The 19,495-nt window shown below is 55.7% G+C and overlaps 1 protein-coding gene across 1 annotated transcript in view; it reads left to right on the top strand.

The window, feature by feature from the left end:
* Positions 1 to 7,811: 7,811 nt before the first annotated feature.
* The window catches only part of MDGA2 (MAM domain containing glycosylphosphatidylinositol anchor 2), a 327,024-nt gene continuing 315,340 nt past the window's right edge, over positions 7,812 to 19,495 (top strand). Inside the window, exon 1 of the mRNA XM_082761709.1 lies at positions 7,812 to 8,014. Within this exon, the coding sequence (XP_082617835.1) occupies positions 7,942 to 8,014 (73 nt within the window). The 5' untranslated portion in view covers positions 7,812 to 7,941. The remainder of the gene's footprint in view (positions 8,015 to 19,495) is intronic.

Here is a 19,495-nt window from a genome sequence, read left to right as displayed (position 1 = left end):
ACGCTGACTTGCACCAGCTGGCCAGCTGGTCCCCTTGATCAAAAATCTTCCAAAATCTGACACAGTCACGCAGTGCTCATCCTGCGGAAATGTTATTAACAATTCCACCAGACACCTCTAAGCTCCCTGTCCGTGGTCATGAATCGGCGGCGATGCTCGCAGCATAATAGCCCAGTGAAAAATTAATTTGCTCATCCCGTGGTTCCTGGGAAGTGTGAGAGCCACAGAGCCCATCCCTTAGCACCTCCCCAGGGGGTTTTGCTCCATGCACTCCACGAGCATCACGTACGGAGGAAATTTGTCTTTGTCCCAGGGACGGGCCCGGGGGCTCAGAAGCCCTAACAGCCCCCAGAATAACCTAAAATAAAAAGTGCACTATTTTTGATCCTCAACCACAGCTGGTTATAAACTGCAGTGGGTTTCACTGGAAAGGGAAGTGCTGTCCTGCAAGGATTTGGGGTGAGAACACGAAGCCAGAGCCCACAATGCTTCCTCCCTCGGCCCATGGCCAGCAGAGTGCACTCAAAGACATCCTGAGCTCATGCAAACCTCCCCTGCTAATAAGATCCATCCTGTCTTTAATATGTAGCGGCTGTAGTGAGGAGCTACTGAAACTTAATTGTTTCCCCCTGCATTACGAAGAAGAATAGAGACACTCCGATGGGATTTTATTTTATTCAGGGAAATAAACTCAGTCTGATTGTGTTACTTTAAATAATTCCCAGGATTCATTTCCATAGTGCAACAGGGGCAACTTCACCAGCAGGAGTGTTGTGCATTAATATTTCCCTTTAACTTAACAAGAATTCACTTTTTTTCCTGCTGATAAGGCACAAGACACTCATTATTTTTTGAATGTCAGCCTTATTGGAGTTATCTTTGCGCACTGGCTGTTTGTAAAATAGCCAGGCTAACGTAAGGACTGCATTTTTAGCATTTTGTTTCTTATTGACAGGATGTCCAACTTCTTCCATTGCCTATAATTTGATGCTTGTGGTCGCAATGTAGCCAATACATTGAGCAGCCCTGTTTGTCACTGGTTAATTAAACGTGACCCACTTCTTTCATGCCATCCTTCCCTTCCACTCCGGGGAATCGCTGTTCACATGCCAGTCAGTGTTAGCGCAGCAGGGCAGAATATTATTTTGATTATTTGATACAATAGTGCCGCTTCTTGCAGCCAAAACTGTGCGTGTGCTTAGGCACAAACAAGAACACACACGTCTTGCTGGTGCAACAGCGTTGCTGTTGGAGGAGGACAAAAGCAGGCAGTGGGATGTGTCTGCCCACAGCGGGTGTAAGTTAATTTGGCTGGCCCATCCTGAGGGACTTGGTGTGTTGGTGTAGGAGCGCTGGGTTTACGAGAATCTACGAGGGCATCTTCCTGTCCTCCTGACCCAGGGCGACGGGGACCTTGATGGGAGGATGTCCTGCAGCTGAGTTATGGATGAACTAAATGTTCCCTGCTCTGGGGACAGTGAGCATCCGTGTGGCTGCTCCTCCCTGCCGGCGGGTGGAGAGGCTGGAAAAGGGCTGCAAGGCAGCCAGCCGTAGAGCATCTCACAGCCAGGCGTATGGTTCTCTACCAGATTGACACAGGCCCTGCAGGCATCTGAAGGAAAACCAGTGGACCTGAGCAGGGCTTGTTTCAGCCACTCACAGCGCAGGGACCCCGAGGGGACATTTTTCCATGGTATGTCTGGTGCTTGCTGCACAGCACAGCCCTGCTCCTCCGCAAGGAAAAGGGGCTGTGGCTCTGGCTACCAGCCTGTCACTCACTTGTAGATCACAGATATGTAGAAATTCCTTCGTTTAGGCCACCTCTACCCACCTTGAGATACAGACTAACTAATCTAACTGGAGCATCCTCCATGTCACCATCATGCTGCCACCTCTGGGCCCAACAACTGCTGGTCCTTGGAGCCTTGGAGACCTTCCTCTCTCCGCAAGGATGATGAAGACCTCATGGGCATACAGCAAGCTGAGTTATCCAGGGAACAAGCACACACAAAAAATAAACCAACACAATTTAATTGCATAGAATTGCTGTTCTTGTTGTTTTCAAGTGTCCTGTGGCTCACTGAGCCCAGGGAGGCTCATGTGTGGTGTAGATGGTACTAGCACATCTGTACACCACTACAGCTTGATGCACACGAAAGCTTCAAGGGTGCACCAAAGTTTGAAGAACACGGCAAAACCCTACTCCTATGGCAAGTATTAATGGCTTTCATTTACAGTCTCAGTGTCTTTATTTTGGAGACTAAAACAGAACGAGTGATGCATTACAGAAGGAATGAAAAACCAGAGGGGCATCACCTTGATCTGAACTCTTTGTCCCAGGAGGGTAAACCTGAAGCCACGCTGACAAGACATCCCCCCCTTAGGTTGGTATAAAACTGCCCAGGTGTGTACCGAGATGTCTCCAGTCCCCGAGACAGACAAGTACATACCCACGCATCGCTGCATCTCTACTCCTGGACAAAGTCTGGCATGGTGAAGGTCTCAGGAAGCTCCCTCCCAAGAAACCAAACACCACTGAAGCACTTAAGGAGATCAGTTTGCTTCTTTCTACTTTTTTATGGGATTAAAGCTTTTACTGAAAGTCAGTGGGAAGCAGTATTTTGCTTGGGTTGTCTGGGCTGTACTATGGCCCCAGGGAAGATGGACCTTAATCTAGATTTTGCAGGGGAGTGGTTAATAGCAGGGCTCCCTCTGTGTAAGGCTGGAGGACAAGAGGGATGCACGGCACTGACCACAGGGGCATTTCTGCAGCCATCCTTCAGGACCCAGAGCAATAACCCAGAAAACAAATTTCAGCCATGAAGCAGTACCCAGACCATGAAGTGGCATTATCCTGGGGAGTGTGGGCACCAGAAGTGACAGCATTTGAACTGAACAAATGAGAAACCCACCAGGGAGAGAAAGCCCGAGGCACACAATAACATTTAATTTGACCTTGGACCATCTCCCACCAGAGGCTCAAATCGTTTCAGCCATGTAAATTCTTCGACGCCTGGAGGATTCTTCTCAATTCACACCAGTCCTGAGGAGCAGACCTAGCCTGAAATTAGGTAGTTTGCTATAATTTATAATAGTTCTGAGACTTAAACTGCACCAGTGAAGATAACAGGTGTGTCTAAAGGGTCCGTCACACTTAGTTATTTATCTAATAACTCCATCCCTTGGAGGTTTGGCCCTAAACATTGTTAAATGAGCCTGTTTCAATTTTCAGAACAAACTCCAGCTTATCAAGAGAGTGTGAACAGGCACAAGCAGAAACCTCTGGAGGATGTGGGGCTACTGCTTTGAACTGGCCTCAGGGGGCTGGTTCACTTCTAGCGTCCGACCCGAACACGAGGGAAAGCCTCCTGGATGTAGCAGCCAAACCCATAGGCTCAGAATAGAGTTGGCACTGCCCGAAGGATGAGCATTTGGTGTTGGTGCTCCTTTCTTGTTCCTCTGCAGGAATGGTGGGGAGATTTAGTGCGTGCATCTGGGAGAGATGTAAAAATCCTGTGAAAGTGAAGGAGCTCTCAGCACTCTGCAACCGCAGCAGCTGGAACTTTAACAGAAGTACCAGATAGTGCAATGCACAGGCAAAGCTGACAGCCGACTCTTTCCTGGCTATGGGAGAGCAACATTTTCACAGAGATAAAGGCTCCAATATCTGTGTTGGTGTAAAGGTGAGGATGGCACTGATTCCCCATGTGCATTTCCAGCTCACGCTGGTTGAACCCATCCCACACCATTCGGCTTCACCCTCGGGGCTGTGGGTGGGTAAGGACAGCGCTCCCCTGTTCCACAAAGCCCCTTGCTGGGCACTGTGGATGCTTGCCCCAAACCTTCTGTTCCCTGGGAAGCAAACAGCAGAGAAATGCTGACAGGAGGGGTGGGCAATGCCATGCCACAGCACAATTCCTGCTGCACCAGGGCTTTGACAGCACTGCCGTGCCTGTGGCAGGCACCTGACAAATGGCTTCCTGCCCCTTTCTGGGCTCTCTGTCCTAGGATGATTTGATAGTTACGTATAATCTGTTTGTGCTCTGAACATGCCTTCCATGCTATGGGCAGTCCCCAAATTCAGCAGAATTATGAGACTGAGTTAAATCAGTTCATTTTGCCGTGTTTTTGTCAGTTGTTGGAAATCTCCAGGCAGTGTGGCTCATGAGGAGGGGCTCCAATAACACGCACAATTCACTGACACCACCAAATTACTCAGAATCTTAATGCTACTTAATGGTCTTCTTTAGTCAAATCTCAATTATTTGTAGACTTGCTCCCAACAATGAGAGAGAGAAAATAATTTGCTTTTGTTTGGTGTTGGATGAAGTGAAAAAGGTGCTGAGAAAAGAGCTGAAACACTTCTTGCTTCTGAAATAAATGGCCACTGAAGTGGCGGAAGCATTAAATTCCCAGAACTTTTGTTATTCGAGCAGTTAGCCTAATTCAGTTTGATTTATTTCATTTTATTTTATTTACCTCGCTTCCTCCTGCAACAGCAGAGGGGCCTGCAGCAGGCACTTGGTGCTGCGTATAACCACGCACCGCCTCGATATTGAGAAACGCGAATCAGCTCGCTGCGGGGAGCTGAGCTGATGGTTCCCCGTTTCGGGGGCGCGAAGAGCGCAGTCAGCTTTATTGACGTGGGGATGTTTTGCACCAGCCAGCACAGCAGCATTGCCAGCAAGGCAGCGATGGACCATGCTCTGCTTAGGTCAGCAGAGCCCTGGGTGCACACCGAGGGGCTCTGCAGGGGGGGGATGAAGCTCCTGGTTTCCTCAGGGGACCCCAAGCAGGGGTCTAGGGGCACGCACGAGGCTTGGCCTGGATGTGCTGCTCCTCTAGCCCCAACCCCTGGACTTGTGGCCCGATCCAGCATGAAGTCTCCTTGTAGGCCTCCGGCTGCCCTTTTGCCTCGCTGAGTGGTCCTCGTGGCTTTGGGAGCAGTCAGGGAGCAGGGGACAGCACTGAAACAGAACCTTGCTTTGGGGTTCAAGGTGACAGATGAGCTCATGAGCCTTTTTGGTGATCCGTGAAAGCTGGAGAAGCTGGACACTCAGCAAACCAGCTGTCAGGCAGCTCTGACTGGTCGAATTATTTTAATTCCTCCTTTTTCCTTCAGCAAGCTTCTATCTAGCACGATGGCCAGGTCTAGGTGTGCAGCTCGCCACCTTCAAGCAGATCTTTGCACTAGTTGTATCATTAAGAACAAGATACTTCTAAAAAAGCCCTGTCAGACGACAGTATTCATATCATTTAGGCACTTAACCTAGAGATTTAAGCGCCGGTTTAATTTCAGCCTCTGAGTTATTTCCACAAATTCCAAGTCCTTCACCTCCTCCAGGTGAGTGGATCCTCTACACCTGGAAGTCTGGGTGCAGGTGAAGCAGGAGGAAACCCGCACTGTGTTGCTGCCATGTTCTACAGCCAAGTACAAAACTGCTTGGTGATGGTTTGCTGTTTGCTCCAGTGCATCTTCGGAGCAACAAAGCCATACTGGCCTGGTGTCCTGCATAGAGCAACCTGTGCTGACACCCACCTGGGATGGGGCTGCACCCAAACACCCTGGCCTGAGGTGTGGGTGAGTCTGGAGGCTCCCCCTGCATTTGCCAGTGTCGCTGTCTGCCTGCCTTACCAGCAAAGCAACCACACGGATTTCAGTGCGTAGCTACACACCAGGTTGGATCTTTGCAAGCCACCCCAGCCTTCAGCCAGTGCATGAAGAAGGGCTGCGCCCTTCCCACCTTCCACCTTCTGCCTTCTTACTGGGTGAGAAGAGGGAACAGCCCCTGCCAGAACTGAAATCTGGCATGGAACTGAAATCTGGCCCCTTGTATCCCGCAACATATTTCTAAATGATGGGTTGGACTGCTGTGAGCCCTTCAGGGATGGATGCTCCGGAGAGCAAGGCACTAGGTCATCTCAGAAGGGCAGCGCCAAGGAGCTCTGCCCCTGTCACCGGCAGCCAGGAGAGCCCCAGACAAGCTGGAAGAGCATTGTTAACACCGTCCTTCCTCATGCCAGTGGGGTAACAAGAAACCCCAACAGCGCAATTGCTTCTTCCAGAGCACGTTACTTAGTTGGGCCTTGAGCATCAACCCTTAACTGATGCAGGCAGCAGAGGAAACTACATGTAAATGTAACTGGACATGGCCAGATCACTGCGCTTCAGGACTGCAGGCTGAGCCCTGTTTTGCAGCTCATGGGTATGTCAGTGTGACGGGGCAGATGCTGAACCTCCTTGCCCAGGTTAAGACTGGATTGCCTTGGGTTCTCATGGTCTTGGTGCGATCTTTGTAGGGACCATGCCAGAAGGAGAGAGGACAGAGACAGCCACTTCCCAACAAGGCTTTGGTTTGCTCTGGTAAATGGAGGCAAAGAGAGACCTTCACCAGCACCGGTCCCATGGGACCCTAAAACGTACAGACATGTTCAGGCAGCTGGAAACGGTGCTGGGACCAGTGGGGTATCTCAAGGGCTTGATGGAGGCCAGACACCAGCACTGGAGGGAGGCACAATGAGATGGAAACCCTGCAGTGGGCAGCAGCTGGGTGTGCTCAGCCTCCCCCTGGACCTTTACCCCCTTTACACCCCCTCCCTGTGTTACCTCCGTGCACACCAGACCCTGGCACCCCCGGGCTGGTGACTGCCCCCTGTGCACCTCGAGGACGCACGGAGCTGGGGAGTGCAGCGCTGCTGCTGCCGGGTCCCCAAAAGGTGGTGCGGGGCGGAGTGGGGCTGGGAGGATGCCCGGGGGTGCCCAAGCGGGGGATGCCCAAGCGGGGGGTGCCCAACCGGGGGATGCCAAACCGGGGGGTGCCCAACCGGGGGGTGACAAACTGGGGGGTGCCCAACCGGGGGGTGCCCAGCCCGTGGCCGGCGGGGGCTGCTCGGTACCGCAGCCGTGCCATCCTTCCTCGGAGCATCCCGGCGCGGGGCATGCAGGCAGGGCGTGCTCAGGGCGCCCCGCACTGTCCGCACGGCGCAGCGGGGCCCCGCGGGGAGCTCCAGGAGCGCGGGGGCGCTCGGCCCCGCTCAGCCCCGCTCCGCACCGCCCCGCACCGCCCCGCGCAGCCCGGCTCCGAGCGGAGCGCCGCCCTGCGCGCCCGGTGGTGGCGGCGGCGGCGGAGCGGCGGGGACCCGGGAGGCGGCGGCGGTCGGCGGCGGAGAAGGAGGAGGAGGAGAAGGAGGAGGAGGAGGAGGCGGAGGAAGGCGCGCAGCAGCGAGCCACGCAGCTTTGACGTCGCCGGGCTGCGGCTCCCCGGCTCCGGCTGCCGGCACGTAGAGCACAACGTGACGGCTCCCGGCCGCCCTCCGCTCGCACGCAGCGCTCCCGCACCGCACCCGCACCGCTCCCGCACCGCACCCGCACCTCGCCATGGACCCGGCCGCCGCTCGGCGGGCGCGCTGAGGGCTGCTGCGGGCGAGGGGAGGAGAAGAGCGGCGAGGAGCGGAGGAAAGGAGCGGAGAGGAGCGGAGCAGGGCAGGAGCGCGCAGCGCAGCGCCCACCCCGCGCCCCATGCGGGCCCCGCGGCGCTGCGATGGCATCTGATGGCCGCGGGGCGCAGGCGGCTGCGGCGGCCCCGGGAGGCGCTCGGCGGCCCCGGGAAGCGGCGGCGGCCCCGGGAAGCGCCCTGAGGGGGCTGCCGCTCTGAGGGGGGCTCGCCCCGCGCCCCCCGCTGCACAGGAGGAGGAGGAGGAGGAGGAGGAGGAGGAGGAGAGGCGGAGGAGGAGAAGAGGAGGAGGAGGAGGAGAGGAGGAGGAGGAGGAGGAGGAGGACCGGAGCGGTGCCCGCCGCCTGCCCCCGCCGCCCTGCCTGCGCGGGCGTGCGCGGCTCGGCCGCAGCGGAGCGCGGGGCTCCGGCGGGCGCTGCGCTGCGCTGCCCCCCCCCTCCGTGCCTCCCCCCCGCGGCGGGCTGGCTATGTGGATGCTCACGTGAAGATGGATGTGGCCATCGGGCTGCTGGGGCTGCTGACGGTTCTGCTGGAGGGCAGCTCCGGGCAGGGGGTGTACGGTGAGTGCGGCGCCGCGCCGTGACCTTGTCGCGATTGTCGCCGAGCCGGGGGGGGTGGGGGGGAGAAGGGGTCGGGGGGGAATCGGAGGGGTCTATGGGGGGGGTCCTCAGCATCCGCGGGGGCGGCGGGGCCCCGCTGAGCGCCGCGGGAGGCGGCGGAGGCAGCGCTGTTGCCATGAGACGGCGGCACCGTGCGGCGAGAGCCGGGCCGGGGGCGCTGGGGGGGGCCGGGGGGCGCCGCACTTGTTGGCGGCCAGGGCCAGGGGGCGAGCCGCAAACTTGCCGGTGCTCCGAGGAGGGGGCGCCCCCCTCCACCCCCCCAACCCTCCATCCTCCCGTTTTCCCCCCGGGCGGTGACTTGCAGATCGCTGCGGGGCGCGGGGGGGCTGCGCCGAGCCGGCCCGGGGCTCCCCCCCTGCCCCGCTTCCAGCGCCGGCCCGGGGGGGGCGCAGCCGGGCTGGGCGGCTGCGGTCGACCGGGGGGGGTCGTGTGTGTGTCCCCCCCACCCCTCCCCGACCCTTCGGGCTGGCCCCGTTGGGAGAAGCGGCGGGGATGGGGGCAGCGGGGGGGGGGAGCCGCCCGGTGCGCTGGAAGCCCCGGGTTATGTAAGCGGCGGTGCGGGGCCGCGGGGGGCTCGGCGGTGCGGGGAGCCCGGGGTCTGCGGCTCTGAGCGCACCCCGCGACCCCCGCACCCCCCTGCCCGTGCGCCCCTCACCGCGCCCAAAGCCCTGCTGCCCACCCGGGTCGAGCTCTACTTTCTGCCCTCCCCCCTCCCCCTTTTATTTTTTATTTTTTTAATTTTCCAAATTTCGGGGGGCTCGAGGATGCCCGAGGGGCTGTGCTGGCCGTGGCTGGATCGCCGAGGGGCAGCTCGCAGCGCCGGGGCTCGCTGCCTCCCCCGGTGCCCAGGCACAGATTGTCGGAGGCGCTGGAACAGCAACTGCTGCCGCGGATAGGAGAGGGCTCGTTTGGGCAACGCTGCTCCGGGGGGACCTGCAGGAAAGGGGGCTCCTGCCCTAGGTTGGACGCCAGCATCGGAGCCCAACGGGGTTGTACGGAGACTTTTCCTTGGCATTGGTGCGTTTCCATCCTGCTCACCATGGTGCCTCGCTTCGGTTGGGGACGAAGGGCTGGTGGGAGGGTGGGGGGCAGTGGTGGGAGGTCAGGCGTTGGTGGCTGCGCTGCCGTCGGACCTGCTTCGTGTGAATTTGTGCTCCCTCCGTGATCCCCACCACGGTCACTGTGATAAGAGGTGCTTGGAAGGTGCTGCCCCGAGGTGCAATAGCAAAAGCGAGCCCTGGATTGGGGAAGGGGAGCTGCTTAGTCCTTGTGGCTTTGGCTAAACAGGCTGGTGCTACCCAAACAAATGTCGTGTCCCTTAGTGAGGACCCCAAGCCCCGAGGCTGTGTCTCTGCCGTGGGAGGAGCGGTGCCTGGTTTGGGCCCGGCTGGGATGTGCTGCCCATGCTCTGCCCGGCTGCACCAGGGCTCCACGAGCTGGGGCTGCTGCTGCGGGAGGTGGGGAGCAGCCCTGGCACCGCTGTGTGCATGTCCACCCAGAGCAGCAGCCCTCGAGAGCTGGCTGGGGCCTTTCTGTATTGAAACGTGAACCAAAGGCACGCGTTTCTATCCCTAGCTCATACAGAAATGGAATCAGCATCCCCTGATATCCGGCTATACATTTCCCCGTAAACTTTCCTCTGTTGCTTCTGAATAGTAAAGCTGGGATTGAAATTTGGCTGCTTTTACCGAGGAACCTGAGGGAGAATTGACACACTGAAACCTGGAGCAGTGTCCCGAGGCTGCTCGGCAGGTCAGCGATGGAGCAAGGGCAGGTACAGCTCAGGCCACGTCCCCTGCTCCTGCTTCTTCAAGGGACTGGGGGGGGAGCAGGGCTGCTGAAATCCCTGGCGAGGCTTACAGCTCCTCAGCTCTGCTTCGCCCGGCTTGTTTTCTTGGCAAAAAAGGCTTTAGAAAAGCCCAAGTGCTGTATGCACTTTTCCTCCCGTTTAAATTATGCATGACTTGCATGGTTAATAAAGCAGAAAACATAAGTGTTCAGAACATGATGGTTATCCTTTCACCAAACTTCAAGTTACAAGAGAATAAATGCCTAAATGAGAAGGCCGACGTGGGCACAGAGTGTTTTTAAGCAGATAAGTGGCATCTCATCAAAGGTGTGGGAGTTCTGTGAGACTGGAGAGCAGATTTCCCCAGTGCCGAGCTGCCCTGGCTGGGAGCTCACCGGGTGCTGGGTTCAGATGCCGACACGCGGTGTCCCCGGGGTCCCCGAGCGCTGCCACCGCCACGGGGGGCTTGGGGGGGTCCTTGGGGAGCAGGATGGATGCTGCTGGTGCTGCTGGAGCGACGGACCAGCACGGGGCCCTGAGGGGAGTGATTGCTTCCCGCAGCACAGCCGGCACCTTCCGACTCGGGGATGCTGCTCCCAAAGGCACGGGTCACCACAGTGATGAGGGAGCCGCCGCCGGGTGGCCCCCCCTGAGCAGCCCCCTCTGCAGCACGGCTTTCCCTGGGCCCCCACCCCTTGCAGAGCTTTTTGTCATTTTTCTGTGGCTTTGCCTGCCTTCCTCCCCCGGGCAGGAAATGAGCAGGGCAGGTTCTGTAAAACCCGGGCGTGTCGTAGTGTGGGCAGTGTCCGTCCGTCCGTGCGCCCCTCGCTGTGCTCTGTCACAGCTCCTGGACTGCACAAGGCAGAACACCCCTCCCAAAGGGGTGGATAGTGTTAGGACAGCTGTAAATGCCTCCTGGAGGCAAAAGATCCCAAATGCAGTGAGCATCCACAGTGCTTGGATGCACCAGGAGCTCCCCGGGGCTCTGCCCCACATCGGGGTGTGGGGTGGATGTGCACAGTGCTGGAAGGGGCCATGGCTACGGGAACGACCTGGCTTCTTTCTACGAAGTAATGTCGAAGCACAGGCATTTATTACGTTAAATGTCAGGCAGGCTGTCCTGCTCCCTCGTGCCAATCTGGAGCTGGCATCCAGCAGCGTCGATTTTTAGGGCATTTGTGTGTTTTATAAGGAAGCAGGTTTGGGAACTGGGAAGCCGAAACCCGGAGCTGCGCCTTCCCTGCCCGCAGGCAGCTTGCTGCGGGTCTGAAGGGCTCCGCGTGTGCATGGGGAGGGCGCACAGGGTCACAGGGGCCAGGGAGAGGTCTCCCAGCCCCTCCGGCAGCTGCTTCATGATGAGGATGATTATTTGGTGGTGCACTCGGCTCCCGGGGGGATTAAGCAGCCGGGCGGGCAGTGCCTGCTGCTGACCTCGCCTTTCCCTACCCCTCCCTGCTCCAACAAGTGGATTGGAAGGGCGAAAGAAAGGAGGGAGGGAGGGGAAAAAAAAAGGAAAAAGCAGTTAAAACAGGAGCATTTTCCCTGCTATAAAGGCCGGTTGGCCGGTCCTGCCGGCGAGGGCAGCGGCTGGGTCAGCAGCCCCAGATGTCACCAGCGGCGTGGGGACAGAGGGCATTTCCGCGGCGCTGCCCAGCTCGGCCGGCCGTGAATGGGGTCGTTGTGTTGGCCGCCCGAAGCCCACACAATCCGGGACTTTGTGCGAGGGAAGCGCGGCAGCCCCGGGAACAGGGGAGGAATTATGTGGTGCCGCAGGGGCCGGCGTTTCTGAGCAGCTGGGCGCTCCTGGCTGCCGGCTCCGGGAGGTTTCGCAGGAGCCAAGCGAGCGGTGAGAGCGTTAACTCTTCCCTGAGCCCCGGGGAGGCATCTCCTCCTCCCTCGCGCGCTGCAGATGTTTACGCTGGGATTTTGGGGCTGAGAGGAACGGCGGATCCAAGGCAAACCTCGGAGCTGGGGAGGCGTGGACGCGGCCGTGCTCCCCTTGCTGGTGGCTGAGACTGAAGCCGTGCCCATGCATCGTGGCCGTGCTGCAGGTAAGGGGCTGGGCAGCATCCCACAGTGCACACCTGGGCCTCTGGGGCTCTGCTTTTGCCCTGGGATGCAACAAATTGGAGTCTAGGGGTGCAAATGGAGTAAAAATGCTTGGCAGTGGAGATTGAACCACACTGGGTCTGACTCCAGGTGTGTCCAGGGCTCCAGTGGAGAAACTTTCATCAGGTTTTGTGTGTCCCAGGACGTGTGACAGCCCCAAACAGCCCCCTGGCACACAGCGAGTTGTCTGTGCTGTGTTGGATGGCATCGCTGCCTCTCGCCCTCCCGGGAGCAGCTGATGCTCTTGGCATATTGGTAAAAACGTTACCTTTGAGTCCATGTGAGGGAGATTTGGAAGAAAGCTGGTGGCAAGGAAACAGTCTTTAAGCAAATAAAACAAACGCTCTCTTGGCTCGGAAGAGCAAAATCCTGTTTAATTAGAAGCAGTGAGATGGAGTGCTGGGGAGGAAGGAAGCAGACGAATGATTACAGCTCAGGTTGGTGCTGTTCAGCCTCCTCAATGTTTTTTGGGTCCTCCTTTGGGTAAGGGACGACCTGCTCTCTGCATGCATTGCAGTGCCAGCCTCTATAGGCACACGTACACGTGCACCCTGCCTAAATAGCAGCAAGCAGAGGGCGGTCACTGCTCCCAGCCAGGGCTTTTCGGGAAGGAGGACGTCCTTGGGAGGCAGGGAGCAGACTGGTGGCCAAGCTGGGAGCTGCCTCCTCCCGTCAGTGCCTCTCACATCGCTGAAAGGCTGAAGGAGCACGTGGCTGCCTTGAACCTCGCCGGCTCACATGCATTCAGCTGGGTGTTGGCACCCGTTTGCCCCCGTTGCTCGTTGCCAGCATCACTGGGTACCAGGAAGGTTTGTGGTGTGGAGAGCAGCGCTTGTGAGGGGGGACTGGAGCTGCTCCGGGCGTTAAGGTGCTAGAGACCAACTGAGGCAGGTAAAAAAGGAGATGAAGAAGATAAATGCACGGTGTAATTAGCTCAGGAAGGACAAGGCAGGCGCGGTGAAGCAGCTCCAAGCAGCCACCTAAGGTGCTGGAGGAGCCAGCTGTGATCACCCGAACTTAGCAAAGCCCATGGTGGAAATAAAGCTCAGGGCTTTTAACAGCTGGGGTAATTAGCTGCTGGAGCAGCTCACCAAGAGATGTGCTGGGCTCCCTGATGTCGAACATCCTTAATGTACAGTCAGATGTTTCTTCTGAAACTGGTGAGGTTCATATAGGTGGGGATCGCTGGGGGAAATCCCTGGCTGGCAGATGTGTGGGAGGTCAACGCCGGGGAGACCCGCTGTCTTTCCTGGCCCCAAGCTTGAGGAACCAGTTAATCTATTTTTAATATATCAAAGCAATGATCAGAGCAATATATGTTACTTAGCAAATGGCCTGGACTTTAATTACGTTATTAAGACGCTACATGATTAAAACACTGCGGTGGGAAGCTCAGCGTGGGAAGGGGAGGGATGGGATCGGGGACGGGAGGGCCCCAACTGCTCATGCCTGCGCTGGTGACCCCTGCAGCACTGCTCTGCTCTCCCTGGGCTCTCTGCCTCGCTTTGGGGCTCCAACCATGGCAGCACCATCCTGGAGGCTGCAGGCAAGTTTCGGCCAGCCCAGGAGCCTTCAGCCCTTGGGAGGCAGCCAGAAAATCTTTGCCATCACCTTGAACGCGAAGCTGCTGAGAGTTTTGTTCCTGGCATCGCTCCGCTCACTGGTTCTGGCTTGTGGGCTACCAGGGGTAGGGATCATAGGGGGAGGGAGGTGAAAGCCCTGCCCTGAGCTGACCAAGAAGCATCCATTCGGCCTTTCCAGCTTAATGTGATGCTTAATTCGGGTCTGGACACGGGCAGGAGCCGCGTCTGCTCCTCCTGCACTGGGCAAGGTGCTCTGCAGCGCTGCTCGTGATGGCTTCCTTGCGTACACACATCAGTGGTTGCTGATAACTCCAGGGTTCATGTCCCACTTCCCTGTCTCATTTCTCAAAGTGGAGTGAAGCCTTTTTGGTGCAGTTCCTGTTTTGTGGATATTTGAGCCCAGGGAAGTTTAACATTGAACTTGGAATTGTTTCCCTCCTAGAGAGATGACGCGACATAAGACGTTCCTGGGGGTAAGATGCTCTGCAGTCCTTCACAAGCAGTCTGGGAGGAAGTTTTTAGAAAAGTTGTTGATTTTAGTTATCTCAGTGCAATTTCTTGAGAAGTTTTCTGGATGTCCACGTAGCGTGACTCCTTTCCTGGTCCACCCCTGCTGTCCTGAAATCTTTTAGGTCTGATGGGAGCCTGACAGGCTTCCAGGTCCCTCCTGCCACCGTCCCACTTTTTTAAGCCGCCGTGATCACATCTCCACGGACTTGTGCTCTGGTTTTCTGCTGTGCCCGGCGTTGTCCTTTCCTGTTACGCCCACGATGATCTACAGAGCTACCTTGACACAGTTGCACAATAACCTACTTCTGGGGAATAAAAATTCAGCTCAAGTGCTCCTTCTGCAGTGCCGTGTGGTCACCGCCTTCCTTCCCAGGATTAAGATTATGTGTTGGCTGAGCACGGCTGCAAGGATGTGGCAGCTGAAGTCCTTCTTTCCAATTCCTTGATCATTTACACACTACCTCGCTCCAGCTCCAGCTCTTTGAACGCTGACCTGAGCCTTTCACTAGCATTGTACATGGGTCGGTCAGAAAAGCACGTGTAGGGGTTGTGCATTTTAGGTGGACCTGTGCCATTGCAGCGGCATCTGCACCACTCTGGGGCCTCGTCCCGCTGTCTGAGCAAGCCCCTTGTGAAACTGCTGTGCCCTGCACCCAGAAAGAAGCTCCTGTCCTGCAGCTGGGCCTGTTGGTGTGGCCCTTTTGCTGCACAACGCCGCAAAGGGGCCAGCTGAGTCTTCTCCAGGGCCATCCAGGTGGCGTGTGGTGACAGCGGATGGTGTCTGCACCTTCCCTCCTGCAGGCTGGACACCCCAAAACTCGCTGTCCGGGCTCCTGCTGGCACAGCCCAGGACATGGCAGGTTTTGTCACCGCCGGGCCTTTTCTGTAGCGGTGCTTTCTCAGCCTGTCCTGTCCCATGGGTTCCTCTCTCCGAGCTGTATGGCTTTGCATTTGTCGGTGCTGAAACTCAGGAGGTTTTTCTCAGCCCGTTTCTCCAGCCTATGGGGCTTCTGCTGCCTTTTTTTTATTATTATTATTATTATTATTATTATTTATGTATTCATTATTTTTTTTTTTTCCCCATCCCTTCCCTGTGTGCCCGGGCCACGTCTCTGTATTGTCCCCTCCTTCAGGATGCCACTGTGCTCTGAGCACCTCCCCTGGGAAGAGAAAACCCCACTCTGAGCATGAGGGGACAGAGCTCATGGTGCAGGGGTGCTGTGGCTCCTGCCCCATCCCTGGCAGCACAGCCTGTTCTGTTCTCCCAGCTCCCCAGGCTGGGAATGGTGGAAGAAGGACGTCCATTGCTCACGAACCCCATGAAGACGGCACATCTCAGAGCAGCTCGGGGGTTCCTGAGGCCAGCAGCTGAAGAGCACAAGGGTGTTTTGATGGCAGATTTTCCCCTTGAATGCCTGGCTCCGTAGTGCACTGCTGTCAAACTGAAGATCCTTGTGAACGGACCTGCAGCATGATGGATGCTCGAACCAGGGCTGGCTGTCCAAACGTGCTTGATGGGCATGAAGCAATGGAGAGAACTGGGGCAATTTGCGTGCTGGGACTGGACTAGGTCAGCCGTTTGGAAAGGTGAGCCAGTCTGATGGACTGGTTAAATAAATGTCATGGAGATAATGTCTACAGCAACAATGCACGCTCTTCGTCCAGCCCCTCCGGCCTTAATGTCCCTTTATCTTTTAAATGAGACCCCTTTAGGAAAAGGGTTTGCAGTCAACAGTGGTATTTAATAAAAAACAGTGGCTAGGTATCTGCGAAAATAAAGGATTTGCCCAAGAGCCAGTTATTTCCTGCTGGGAGGGCTGAAGGAACTGGTTAGGGGCTGGTTTTCTGGAGGCGGAGGCACTCGGCTTTTTGGGGTGTTGCATTGTGCATTTTTTTTTTTCCTTTTGTTTTTAATTATATTGATGGGATGCAAAGCACTAGGGCGCATTGCTCTGCAAGGGTCAGTAGCTGTTGTGGCACAAGCTTTGCCCCAGCGTTCAGCCTCCTCAGGCGATGCAGCAAAATCCCCCTTCCTCACAAACCTGCTGCATTTCCTCCTGCAGAGATGCAGACATGGGAGAAACACCACGATTTGTGCAGCTGGCACCACCCAGGCACTCAGCTGCCAGGTACAGCTCAGTATTTCAGTGTTTCTCCCCCAGATCCCTGCCACTAGTGCCAGGGAGAACTTTGTGCACCAACCCTGCCGCCTCCCCCTAGGTTTTGCAAAGCCTCGCTATGAAGTGCCCAGCCCCAAAGCCCCCAGTGCAAAGTGGGTCGTGGAGCTGTTTCCATGGGGCACGTCTGCAGCCCCTCAGCTGTAATTAATTGTGGTCATTACTTAAAGCCAGGCCAGGCTGCTTATTGCTTTCTCTTCCTATGGGGGCTGTGAGCAGGCTTGGAGTGAGCTGGCAAAGCTTGGGTGCCCTGGTTGCTCTCCTCTTCCAAATGTGAGTTTTTCCTTATTTTTTTTTTTTTTCCTCTTCTTTTGTTGAAGTGACCCTTTTCCTGTAGGGGAAGGAAAAGGTGCTGGGGGGACAGCCAGTGCATTCCTGGCTGTGCTGTATGGGTGGGTTAAGATGTGGCTGGGGAGGTGGCTTCTTTGTAGTGCTGCTTGGTTCTTCTGTGGGGTTGGGAACAAAGCTCCTGGAGCTGCTTTGTGGGTCTGCAGAGATGCTCTGGTCCCTGCACTGCGTCTGTACCTCTGGTTCTGATCTACTGTGTGCTTGTGCGGGTTATTGTGTGTGGTGTCTGACTGAACCCTGGCAAGGAGGAGATGGAAATGCTTCTTTAAGGAGAGCTGGCTTTTGGGGATCTGCCTGGTCTGAGTTTGGACCTGGAGCAAGGAGAAGTGTGTGCCTTCTGTAGCCTCCAAGGGCTGCCTGAGCTACCCCAGGTGGTTTGCGTGTTTCCACTAAGTGGAAATGTACTGCAGCTTGTTTTGACTTGTGGCTTTTTTTACCTGCACGCATGCTTCCATATCAAGCAGAAAGGAGTTCGGAAATAGGCATCTCACACCGAAAAACTTGAACTGTTTCACTTAGAAAATGTCAAAACATTTAAATGTTTTCCAATTATTCAAAAAAATGCTGTCAGGAATTTGTGGGATGTGTCAGGCTTTGGAATTTACATTTTTCGGTGAGGAAAAAGGTTTGTGTGGGGGAGGGAGGAAGGAGCATCCTACCTGAGCTGGTGTAGTGGTGAGCCACGGCTGGTGTGCTCTGTCCCATGTCTTAGGGTGATGGGAAATGAGCTGATCTCCAACCATATGCAAAACCAAAACAAAACACTGTTTTCTAGTAATTTCTCCTTTTTTTCATGTCAGTATGTGTACTGTTGTATTGGCACATGAAGTGACCTATTTTAGGTGAGTAATTCTCCTTTAACTGCCAGGCTGCTCTTGCAGGTAGAGGTCAGGTCTAACTCATGGCCCCAGCTAGGTTTTGCATAGCCCATGGTGCCCTGCTGTATTGCAGCACTAATTAATTGATTATCAATTAATCCATGGTATGTGGCTGTGAATGGTAATGGGGATGTTGGGTGAGCAACTAATTGCGGTAACCCTTGGTGTTCAGGAGCTGGGCTGCCTGTGTCAGCAGAAAATGGGGCTGAAATGATCAACGTGTACAAGCAATCACTTCCCAAGTTCATGGGGCATAATCTAACTCGTGTTGGCATTGCTGCCTTCTTTGTGACCATTCAGCAGTGCCTGCCCCAGCCAGGTGCTTCCCTGCAGGATCTGCGTTGTCACCTGTGGTCAGCTGGGCCAGAGCTGTTCCCCTGGGAGCTGTGAGTGCTCATCTTCCTCTGGTGGGCAGAAGCTCTCACATTTGTAATTAGCTTAATGCATGTGTTTTGCCTTATAGGAAAGCTTAACTTTACCTCCGGCAGCTGAACAAAAAAAGACTTCATTGCAGAGGCGAAATATTCTCATAAAAGGAACGTTTTGTTGCCCACAGCTACTCCATGCTCAAATAAGGAGAGTCCTCAAACTGCAGGGGCTTCTAAAATGTAAAACCAATACCCTGCAACTAAACTCTCTTACTAATGGGCTCTCCTCCCACCCAGCATGCAGGGGAGCCCCATGAGAGCCCTCTCCCTGGTGCAACGCGATGAGCTGGAGAGGAGGGAGTGGGCTGCCTGGGTATCTGTGCTTCAGGGGCTGTGGTGTGTTGTGGAAGGGGTGCACAAGCTGAGGTCAGTGTTAGAAATGAGCCTTTTTAACTAAGGAAGGTGTGTAAACCCATTCCTGCCTTGCTTATCAGGCAAGGTCTGAACTCTTTTGCCCCCTGGGTGGTTCAGGATGCCTGTTGCAGGAATTGTGGCCCTGGTGCAGGGAGCAGTGCTCAGATGTGCAGCTCTTGGGGGTGGTAAGTGCTGGGTCTGGGGCTGCACCTTGGCACTTGCACCAGGTTTTATCACCTCTGCTGCTAGGAGCACCCAGCAGCCTTGTGGTGCATCCCCACTGATGTCCTGGTGCTGTCACCTTTGGTCCATGTGCACCAAACCTGGAGGTGCTGTCCCCAGTTTGTGTAACTGCGTGTGGCTGTGGTGGGCTTGGAGCAGAGCTGACCTCCCCTTGGTGGTCTCCTCCTGCCTGGTGAGGGGTGGCTGTGCAGGTAGGTGGGAGGCTGTGGTGATGGGGGCAGCTGGAGATTAATCTGGGGGTCAGCTGTGCTCCACTGAGTTCCACAGCTGTAGCTGATACAGGAATAAATTAAATCCTAACAGCTAGGATTGGTGTTAAACCTGCTCCACAAACTGGCTATGGTGTGAAATATGGCCAGGCAGGGACTTGTCTGGCACTGTCCCTATTTAAACCCTAGCTTGTTCTTAGGGCCTTGTGTTTAATAGGGGTTAAAAGTGTCTTTAACTACTCCAGCCCCAGGAAGGGGGAGGACTCAGGAGGCTGGACCAGATGATATCCAGAGACCACTTCCAGCCTTAAATGTTCTGTGGTTCTTCATCAGCAGTGATCCCAATGGGAGCTGCAGTGCCTGCTAGGACAGCCCTGCTTTCCTGTTGTAGCTAAGGATCTGGATGTTTCTTTTTTGCTTCTTTCATGTTTTTCTTCTAAAGTTGGCAAGTCCAGGTGATGTCCATATTCCAAGTGGAAGGTTCAGCAAAACTAATGGAAGAGCCCATGTTGGCATGTTCTCTGATGCAGCACAGGATGATAAGAACCGAAGAATATGGCTTTATTTTCTACTCTATCAAAACATTACGGTCAAAAGTGCCTTGGAAAACTAACTTTAGACATGCTGTTATGTGTTTCTTGAGTAAGACTAGTGAAGCTGAGGTCTCCCTGTGGGTGTGCTTGTGGCTGCTCCTGTCCCAAGGCAGCAGTGCTGTGGGGCTGGGTGGGGAGGATAAGGTTTGGTGAGATGGCTCATGCTGCTGTGAGCCAGCCAGGTAGGGAAACTCATTTAA

The sequence above is a fragment of the Aythya marila genome (assembly GCF_965140915.1).
Source record: "Aythya marila genome assembly, chromosome: 5".
NCBI classification, from domain to species: domain Eukaryota; kingdom Metazoa; phylum Chordata; class Aves; order Anseriformes; family Anatidae; genus Aythya; species Aythya marila.
The sequence above is the reverse complement of the archived record's forward strand: the minus strand, read 5'-3'. Positions and strand labels throughout refer to the sequence as shown.